General features: G+C 36.2%; 1 protein-coding gene across 4 annotated transcripts in view; it reads left to right on the forward strand.

The window, feature by feature from the left end:
- PTPRZ1 (protein tyrosine phosphatase receptor type Z1) overlaps positions 1-10,283 on the forward strand; it is a 189,078-nt gene extending 178,795 nt beyond the window's left edge. For all 4 annotated transcript variants that reach the window (XM_032761580.2, XM_032761581.2, XM_032761582.2 and 1 more), the window contains 5 exons: positions 1,686-1,814; positions 2,716-2,862; positions 7,066-7,208; positions 8,002-8,137; positions 9,328-10,283. In XM_032761580.2, coding sequence (XP_032617471.1) covers positions 1,686-1,814; positions 2,716-2,862; positions 7,066-7,208; positions 8,002-8,137; positions 9,328-9,468 — 696 coding nt within the window. In that variant the 3' untranslated portion in view covers positions 9,469-10,283. The remainder of the gene's footprint in view (positions 1-1,685; positions 1,815-2,715; positions 2,863-7,065; positions 7,209-8,001; positions 8,138-9,327) is intronic.
- Positions 10,284-10,555: the final 272 nt, after the last annotated feature.

The following is a 10,555-nucleotide window of genomic DNA, read 5'->3' on the forward strand; positions in this document are numbered from 1 at the left end:
AAAGGCTTTATTTCCTTCACTAAGGCAGAACCCCTGAGCAAACTCAGGATTCACTGGCTTCAGCAAAGCCTAACCTCACTGACATCACTACTCCAGGTTTGCAGCATGATTCTTACCCTGCAAACTGGGCTCATTTTAGGACCTGGATTTCTAAAGATACAATGCTTTTCTTCTGCATTTACATCTTTTGTGTGAGGGATGAATGTTTTAGTAGCTGTTGTGTGACCTTCATTAACATTTAAGGTCAATCAGTCACAGAGCTCGGCTTCTGATGAAAAGCTCCTAATTCTTATTCCAAAACCTCTGTTCTATTTATCCAGCAAAGAAAATATGAAGGAATATCTATGCAGGAAACACAGGGATGTGTGGTAGTGGCATCTAAATACATTCACATTTCAAATGAGCCACTGGGTAATAGGAATGGGATCTGAAAGCAGAAGGGGCTAGAAGAGCCAGGACTTCAGTGACAGTATAAATATCACAATTAATCCAATAGCTCTAGCTTCTAGGTATCTGTAGCAAAATATGCAAGGTGTCTCCCTGGTTCCTCCCTTGTAGAGGCAACCAAGGTGTCTGGACACCAAAGTGGGAAATGTAAACTCTCCTGTAGATTCCCACTCTCTGTGGAGTAAGAGACAGTATCCACAAAGCAGTTTGGTAAGTCTACAGCTAGAGGTGTGTTTTTAATGAAACTGTTGGTTTCTCTATCAGCTTAGCTGATAGCTACCATCCTCAGTGACCACCAGAGGCCCAGACGAAAGAGCACCAATATGGGATTCACCTGCATGGGTTCCGTTGAGCAGTCTCACCTGAAGTCTTCAATGACAAAAGCACAGTGTGAAAGTTTAGAGTTTTTAGTATTTATGGACCCTGAGGAGTTCATGGCACTGGAGGCCACATGCATAGAGCTTAGGCAGAGCAAGCAGGGAAAGAGAGAAAAGGACCCATGAACCAATGCCTTTATCAGGTCCAGGGCATAATCCAAGTAGGTTTTCCATGGGGAGTTTTACTTGATGGGTTTAAAGCAAGCAGGCACAAGTCCCAGGAGGTCACATAATGACTGAGAGGTATTTACTATGGCATATCTGCAAAGTCCATGTAGGTGTGAGGGTCAGCAAGGCCAGCCAAGCAGGCTGTTCCGTAGTGAAATGGTCACTATGGAGCAGTTCTGTAAGTTAGATACCTGGATCGATCACTTTAAGGAACTGGTGGATGGGACGATGTAGAACTGGAAACTGTATCGAGGGTGACTGAATTCTGCTTCTGGCATGACAAAGTCCAACTTATATTTAAAAGGAATGCCAAGGCAACACAAAAATCATAAACACTCACTACAAGATGATAGGTAACCTTGAATACTACGTCTGACTTCTTAAGGCAAACTTGGGCACAACGCTTAACTTCTAAAGCCTCAGTTTAATCATTTGTAAAATGGGGATCACAGTTCCTATCTCACAGTACTGCTGTGAGGAACAAACGATTTAAGAGAAAAAAAACACATAGTGTCACACCTAACATACAAAGTGCCCAGTAAGCATTGGCTATAATAATCATATTACTACACATAGACACAATCTGCAATTCAAAAGACTATTTTGACTTAAGGTCCATTGATGTATAAATGTTTATCTGAATGTTTAAAGGCATACGCCAGTGTTGTTTTTGTCTTCTCTTTGGTTTTGTAGGGCTATTACCAGAGCAATGAATTCATCATTACCCAGCACCCTCTCCTCCATACCATCAAGGATTTCTGGAGGATGATATGGGACCATAATGCCCAACTGGTGGTTATGATTCCTGATGGCCAAAACATGGTAAGTCCCTTAGACCACTTTTGGGACTTTCTTTACAGGGGAATATCAGGTTACAAATAGCGAAAAGTCCAGCATACACACAAGCAAAGTAATTTTGTTTTCAACTAATAAACTAATGTCATTGAAGGCATACTCTTCTACTGTTGGGCTTGGTTTCATTATACAATCTCCTAGGTCAAAGTGATGAATAAAAGTTTTAAATGAAAGTAGATATAAATGAACTTAAATGTATGTGTTTTGTGGCATTGCTTAAGAAAATTAGAATCACAGCCATGAAAGAAATCAGTCTATATGTTTCTATTTACATTTTTAAAATAAAATGTGTTAGAATATTTAGAGATTCCCTGAGTTTAAGGAGGTCCCTAATTTTTTCTTTAAAAAAAGACTTAGTTAGAATTAAGTGAGTTCCTAGTATAGGAAGGACGTTTTTAGTATAAGAAAAGCAGCGATATCCCATCCCCCTCTTTGTATGTGTTTGGAGAACCCAACGAGCAAAATAAATATTTCATTTAGGCTTTACATGTTTACTTAGCTTTGATATTCAGTTCTTGTCTACAAATTTATTGTGTGACCATTACACATGAGGCTGGAAATTTCTGAGCTCTTAAAATCACTTGAATCTTCTCTACTCAGTTGTCAATTACAGAAGCAATAAGCTTATCATTGTTGTTAAGCTAAGAGCGTAAAATAATAAAGCAATAGCTTGGGTTCCTAAGTGTGATATTTTATTCAGCACGTCAATCTAGTGGAAGGCACTAGGAAGATATTAAGAGTAAATATTCAGATTCAAAGAAAAATCGGAGTTGAAATTTCTGTGCCAACCAATTAACTTTATTTCACAGTCTGACTTATTGGGCATTTTATTAAAATCTAGACTCTTCTTTCATTTGCAATTCTCCAGGCAGAAGATGAATTTGTTTACTGGCCAAATAAAGATGAGCCTATAAATTGTGAGAGCTTTAAGGTCACTCTTATGGCTGAAGAACACAAATGTCTATCTAATGAGGAAAAACTTATAATTCAGGACTTTATCTTAGAAGCTACACAGGTAAGGATATAAGTTAAATGACAAACTTTTTATCTTAAACACATGTTAAACATATTCTGACCTAAGGATCTTTCCTAGAAAGGAAAAGCATGATTCTGATTTTTTCCCAACTGAGACAATTACACAAATAATCAAATTACCTTGTCACTTTCATTTTCGAAATGGTGTAGAATCATTAAACAGTTAGTCATCACTACATCATTCCTGAATTTTACACACACAGGAAATCAAAGCTCATTTACTCCAGTTTAGTGGTTGACAGAATTTAGGTGAAAAATAAACACAGTAAAAGAATAAATTTATTCATTTTAATTCTCATGTTTTAATGTAAGCCCTTACCTTGTAAGTAAAATGAGAAAAATACTACCCACCTAAACTCTGCTAAGTAAAATGGGAAAAATACTATCTACCTTTACTCTCCTACATAAAATGGGAAAAATACTACCTACCGAAACTTACTATTCTCTACCGATGTAAAAAGTTGATGGCCGGGCGCGGTGGCTCACGCTTGTAATCCCAGCACTTTGGGAGGCCGAGGCGGGCGGATCACGAGGTCAGGAGATCGAGACCACGGTGAAACCCCGTCTCTACTAAAAATACAAAATTAGCCGGGCGTGGTGGCGGCGCCTGTAAAAAAAAAAAAAAAAAAAGTTGATGAGTGATAGTGATGTAATAAGTTGATAAATGAAGTGCTTTGAAAACATGCAGGACAATAAACTAAGAATATTTTACTAAAGTCAGGCTGGGCGTGGTGGCTCACACTTGTAATCCCAGCACTTTGGGAGGCCGAGGCAGGCGGATCACGAGGTCAGGAGATCGAGATCACGGTGAAACCCCGTCTCTACTAAAAATACAAAAAATTAGCTGGGCGTGGTGGCGAGCGCCTGTAGTCCCAGCTACTCGGAGAGGCTGAGGCAGGAGAATGGCGTGAACCCGGGAGGCGGAGCTTGCAGTGAGCCGAGATCGCGCCACTGCACTCCAGCCTGGGCGACAGAGCGAGACTCTGCCTCAAAAAAAAAAAAAAAAAAAAGAATATTTTACTAAAGTCTTGGTTATCTATTACACAAGATACTGCTGTTATCTACAAGATAATACATTCTTTTACTAAACTCTTAATTATATGCAAATATCTATTATTGAATTATTTGTCAATAATGATTTATGTAGAGCTATAGTAAAATACTAAAAGATACTAACAATGATGTCTAAAGAATGTGAGATTCAGAGTACCTTCTTAATCTGACAAAGGTTAAATCATGTTCCAAATAATTTGAATGTTTCACTTTTCTCTAGTTCTGAAAACTAGTACGTATATGGTATGCAAGAAGATTCTCTATTCTCTAGAATATTTAAATGACCAATACATATAAACTTGATAATACAAATAACTAATAATGTAAACAGCATAGCAGTGGAATAGTATCCTATCTCATTAAAACAAAAAAGACTTAGGTCTTTATTTGTAAAATGAAGGGCAGGAACTAGAAAGCTCCTAAGGTCCCTGAGAGCTCTTAATATTCCATGCTAATTTCTACCTCTGATTATTCCCTGATCACTTTAGTAGCATCCATTTAGATCTTCCATCTCTCATGCCTTCTTCTCATTATTCCTAGTTAGTAAGAAAGCCTATTACAAGAGTAATAATCATTAGATACCTATTATCTTGTCACACCCATTATCCTGATCACTGATCGTGTTTAATATCTTGCTCGGCACTGGGAAATTAGCACTGTTTTTCTCCTAGTATTATACGGAATATAAACTAGATAATAGAAGTTCCCGATTGATCCCAATTCAGTATGTCTCATCTATGTAAATCAGCTATTATTAATCCAGGAGCCCAACCCAGGGATCAACAGTGTTTCTATAACAAAGATCAAAAAAGAAGGAAAGACTAAAGTGGAGAGTTTCATTAATTTCAGACATTTTCAAGCACTTTACCCAAATATCACAACATTTGAGATTAGTAGACAAGTGAAGGTCTATGCTACTGAGCTCAAAAGCTAGGGGCCTTTTATTTATGTATTTGTTGTGAGGACTATTTTTAATAATTTATTAAATATTGAATATATTTAAGATGTTTATATTCGATGTGCAAGGTTTAACAATTATGTTAAATTACTGTTACCCACCGTTGACTTTAAGAAATAGAACACCGCCTTGACCATCAAGTCTTTCATGTGCTCCCTATCCCCTTCATCCTCTCCTCACTTCAGAAGTAGCCTCTTCCTGAATTAGTGTTTATTACTCTCTTGACCTATTTTGTCATTTAACTCTTGTCTTTATTTTCCTTCACATGTGTGTTGCTTACTTTTAAATATCTGTGAACTTTATATAAATTATGTGTATTATGCTACTGAGATTTATCCATGCGTTTGGGTGTAGTTCAAATTCATTTACTGCTGCTGCTTAGCACTCCAGATAATCACATATCCTTTTTTATATTTTACATGCAAATTATTACTTGTTTGTTGTGTTTTGTCTTAGTTTCGTTTTGCTATTACAAACAGTGCTGATATGAATATTTTTAGTCACATGCAAAATTTCCTCTTGGGGATACCCTGGGAATTCCCCTGCTGTGTTATTGTGTTGGATCATCTTCAACTTTCTTTAACTTTACTAAATGAAGTCAATTGTTTTCCAAAGTCATCCTACCAAGGTATCCTCTCATCAGGAATGTATGAGTGATCTGCAATCACTACATCCTCACTAGTGCTTGTTTTGGGAATGAAACGGCATCTCTTGTTGGTTTTGATTTGCATTTCTCTTGTTGAAAATGAAGTCTTCAACGTAACTTTATATTTTTACATAATTGTTTACATAAATAATATTTTTACATAAAATATGTTTTGTAAATAATATTTTACATAAATATATTTTATATAAATTAATTGACCATTCAGAGTTTATCTTTTGTACTGTGTTCATGATTTTTGTCCATTTTTCTGTTAGGTTATTTATCACTTACTGATTTATCAGAGGTCTCATATTGTGGATACTAATCCTTCGTCAGCTACATATATTGCAAATACTTTCTCCCAGTTTGGGATTTGACTTTTTTACTTTCTTTGTGATTCTTTTTTTTCTTTGTTTTTTGGTGAAAGAAAAGTTTTGAAGTTTAATCTATATGAATTTATTGATCTTTTTTATTGCTGGCCTTTAAAAGGAAACCATCATTTGGTATCTTTAAAAAATACTGTTTACCCTGAAATCATGAAGATGCTCTCCTACATTGTTTTCTAAATGTACCACCTGAAATTGACTTTTTGTACTATATTTTGTGAGACAAGGGTTCGGTTTCATTATTTTCCATGTGACACCCATTGTCCCACCATTATTTATGAATTAGCAATATCAGTTCAGTCATTCATGTAGTTTATATGATCATATAGTTTATGTGATTCATATAGTATATATATACATGTGCTTGTTCTAGGACGTTTATTTTATTCCACTGGTCACTTTGTTCATCCCTCAGCAGTGTTTTACTTCTTATAGCTTAGAGTAATTCTTGATATCCGATGAGTTAATTTCCTCTATTGTTTTTCTTATTTACCAGTATCTTGGCTATTTTGGCCCTTTGCACTTTTACGTAAAATTTAGGTTCTGCTACTTGTTTTTAAACATAACATTTTTTTTAAAAAGTACACTTTTGGAAGCTGGGGGTGAGAGGTTTAAGGGATTTAATCAAGTCACAGTCTTGTTGGTCACTTAAGTAAGAATCAGAATTGGGATCTGAGTTGAACCTAGACCTCTACCTCATTGTTGGCGTTTTCTCCACTGTGTCATGCAATCTCCTTTTACTTAAGCCTGAGGATTACTGATATGTGAAGAAAGTGTAAGCTATTTTCAAAACAAATTTTAACACCAATGATTTCCTTTTATAAATCTGAATTAAGCAGTGCAAATACATCTTTGGTACATAGTTTCATGGTTTGTGAGCACGGGCATATTTTACCCACAGATAGAGTTTATTTTTAGAATAAAAAAAGAAATTATGTTTTTTGATTCTACTAGTAAATCTATGCGTGGTAAATGTGGCATCACAACTGTTTCTTCCTTCTACAATGAAGAATGTGCTGCACTGCTGCTCACTCATGCCTGCCATTGGGTTTTATTACCTTACTGTAATTCCTGATTTTCCTCAATGATTCCACTCCTGGTAAACTACCACTAACATTACTTTGTTTTTTCTTGTTATAGGATGATTATGTACTTGAAGTGAGGCACTTTCAGTGTCCTAAATGGCCAAATCCAGATAGCCCCATTAGTAAAACTTTTGAACTTGTAAGTGTTATAAAAGAAGAAGCTGCCAATAGGGATGGGCCCATGATTGTTCATGATGAGTAAGTTCCATGTGTTAGATTGTTTCACACCTGCTCATTCTCTGTTGTCTTCAGACAAACCTAATGCTTAGGACCCACTGTGATGATTCAGCCATGGTGGATTATCTGCATCTCATCAATAAAGTTAACACAGAACATTTTTTTGTTTTGTTTTACTTCACTTGAAGTCCCTGTTGAAGACAGAGAATGGGGTCATGATCACAAGCATCTTCTCTTGCATTTCATGCTGAGAACACTTTGTATACTAAGTCAGTGTTTTAGCAGTGAAATTTTACAGGAGCCAACCAGAGAGGCATTTTCGGTCATTGATTTCCTGGCATAGAAGTGAAATTGATACGATTTTTATTTTTCAGGAACAAGAAACTTCAATAAATCTTCCTAGGACTCCATCATAAACAAATAAAAAATGCATATGCTGAACTTATGTTATAAATATATAAAATACAATTTGTTATATATGTATTTATACATTTATATTATATGTATATTATACATGTCTTTATATGATACTCTCAGGTTATTTTTTTATTATTGCCAACTCCTTTCATCGTATACAAATAATAAACCATAAGCAAATACTAAATTTCTGTAAAGTATTCCACTATTAATATCATGAGCACTTGGCAATATTTCAGATTAAATCATAGTTCTTTGTGCAAAAAGTGAAGAGAGACAATTCATTAAAAGTTTCAGTGTTTTCACTGCAAAGTTGTCAAGGCTATATGCTTTGTGAGTTCTAAATGTGAGTGGTGCATCTCAATGGAGTCTTTGTTCCTTTTCTTTTTTTTACAAGGCACGGAGGAGTGACGGCAGGAACTTTCTGTGCTCTGACAACCCTTATGCACCAACTAGAAAAAGAAAATTCTGTGGATGTTTACCAGGTAGCCAAGATGATCAATCTGATGAGGCCAGGAGTCTTTGCTGACATTGTAAGTAGCAAGGCAGCGAACCAAATTTTTCACTGATAGAGTACTACTAACTTCCTAGAGGCTGCCGAAATCATGTATCAAGAAAGAGCTTATTAACTGACAACATTAGTATGTAGTTTTCAAGCTGAATTGCAAGTCCACAATCCATAGAACAATAGACATTTAAAATTTATACTTCAGAAAATTTATGGATAAGAACTTTTAAATCTCATGTTTGCCTTTGTGCACAATAGTAAACAATGCGAATAAGCTTAGGTGAATGTAGAAGTCATAGGCTCATCTTCAGCTCTTTGGTCTGTTTAAGGGCCTTGTAAAGGGACCTTCTTCAAAGCTCCAGCCCAGACCAGCTGGCAGGAGGTCAAGGTTATCTTCACGCACATGCACTGCAGAGGAGCCCCTATTAAGTCTCATTCAGGGCCGCTGAGTTGTATCAAGCTTGTGCTGCATGAAACTCCCTTCTGGAGATGCACAGTTCGCAAATGCATTTAATTATGCACTGCTTCACATGTAGGCCTAATGGTTTTCCGCTATGATGCTGCTCACTGGTTCAGGTTCTCTGTAGCTGCCTCTCCCCAAACTGTCTGAGATGGCACTTGTAGGAGAAAAACTGTTTCATTCTTCTATGTGCCACTACTCTGAGACCACAGCAGAGCAGGTGCTTACCTTTGCTCATAGCAGGGCATAGGACCAGTGGGGCTGATATAGAATGTGAAATTCTTCTTATTGGTGAACAGTGAAGGATTGCATTCTACATGGGTCCCTGGGCTAACAGTACAGTCATTCCTGAGATCTTTCCATAAACAGGCAGACTCAGTGGATTTTCTAACAAGTAGAGAAAGAAGAAGAAACTTGTTTCTGAGTGAGTTACAGGGGCCCAGTGCCAAACGGTTTCCCCCTACAAGTTAACAGAACCCTGTCTCATCACCTTCTGATTTCATGAATAAGAATTAAGTACTTGTTGGCAAATGTATGTAGGTTAATTTTCTAGGTCAGTGAATAGTCTGCCAATTGCAACATTAATTTAATCAGAAGAGACATCAGTATAGGTTATGCACATCTGCTGAGTATAACAGTGCCCTTAACACATTGTCCTTTCATGAACAGTGCTGAAATGTGTCTAAAAATATTTCTTCTTTTTACAAATATATGTCTTCACCGAGCTTAAAAACGTCCCATCTTCTGTTCTCTAGGAGCAGTATCAGTTTCTCTACAAAGTGATCCTCAGCCTCGTAAGCACAAGGCAGGAAGAGAATCCATCCACCTCTCTGGACAGTAATGGTGCAGCATTGCCTGATGGAAATATAGCTGAGAGCTTAGAGTCTTTAGTTTAACACAGAAAGGGGTGGGGGAACTCACATCTGAGCATTGTTTTCCTCTTCCTAAAATTAGGCAGGAAAATCAGTCTAGTTCTGTTATCTGTTGATTTCCCATCACCTGACAGTAACTTTCATGACATAGGATTCAGCTGCCAAATTTATATCATTAACAATGTGTGCCTTTTTGCAAGACTTGTAATTTACTTATTATGTTTGAACTAAAATGATTGAATTTTACAGTATTTCTAAGAATGGAATTGTGGTATTTTTTTCTGTATTGATTTTAACAGAAAATTTCAATTTATAGAGATTAGGAATTCCAAACTACAGAAAATGTTTGTTTTTAGTGTCAAATTTTTAGCTGTATTTGTAGCAATTATCAAGTGTGCTAGAAATATAACTTTTAATACAGTAGACTGTAAATAAAACACTCCTCCCTATGATATTCAACATTTTACAACTGCAGCATTCACCTAAAGTAGAAATAATCTGTTACTTATTGTAAATACTGCCCTAGTGTCTCCATGGACCAAATTTATATTTATAATTGTAGATTTTTATATTTTACTACTGAGTCAAGTTTTCTAGTTCCGTGTAATTGTTTAGTTTAATGACGTAGTTCGTTATCTGGTCTTACTCTACCAGTTTTCTGACATTGTATTGTGTTACCTAAGTCATTAACTTTGTTTCAGCATGTAATTTTAACTTTTGTGGAAAATAGAAATACCTTTGTTTTGAAAGAAGTTTTTATGAGAATAACACCTTACCAAACATTGTTCAAATGGTTTTTATCCAAGGAACTGCAAAAATAAATATAAATATTGCCATTAGTTTGTGTTTGCTTGTGGAGCATTGTGCTGAAGCGTGTGTGGCAGAAAATTGTGGATGTGGGTCCCCCTATGATGATGGCACACAAAAAAAATGGCTAGTAGGATGGGACAGGATTTAGAGTGGTGGGTCCCAAACTGTGCATTGAGGTACACAGGGAAGTCACAAAACTTTCCATTTGTGAGAACACAGCGACATGTGCAGACACTGCACAAACTTTTACTATTAAATTATTTGAACTTTACTACTTAATGAACAGAAAAATTATGTATTT

Source organism: Hylobates moloch, unplaced genomic scaffold (assembly GCF_009828535.3).
Source record: "Hylobates moloch isolate HMO894 unplaced genomic scaffold, HMol_V3 SCAFFOLD_1, whole genome shotgun sequence".
Lineage (NCBI taxonomy): Eukaryota > Metazoa > Chordata > Mammalia > Primates > Hylobatidae > Hylobates > Hylobates moloch.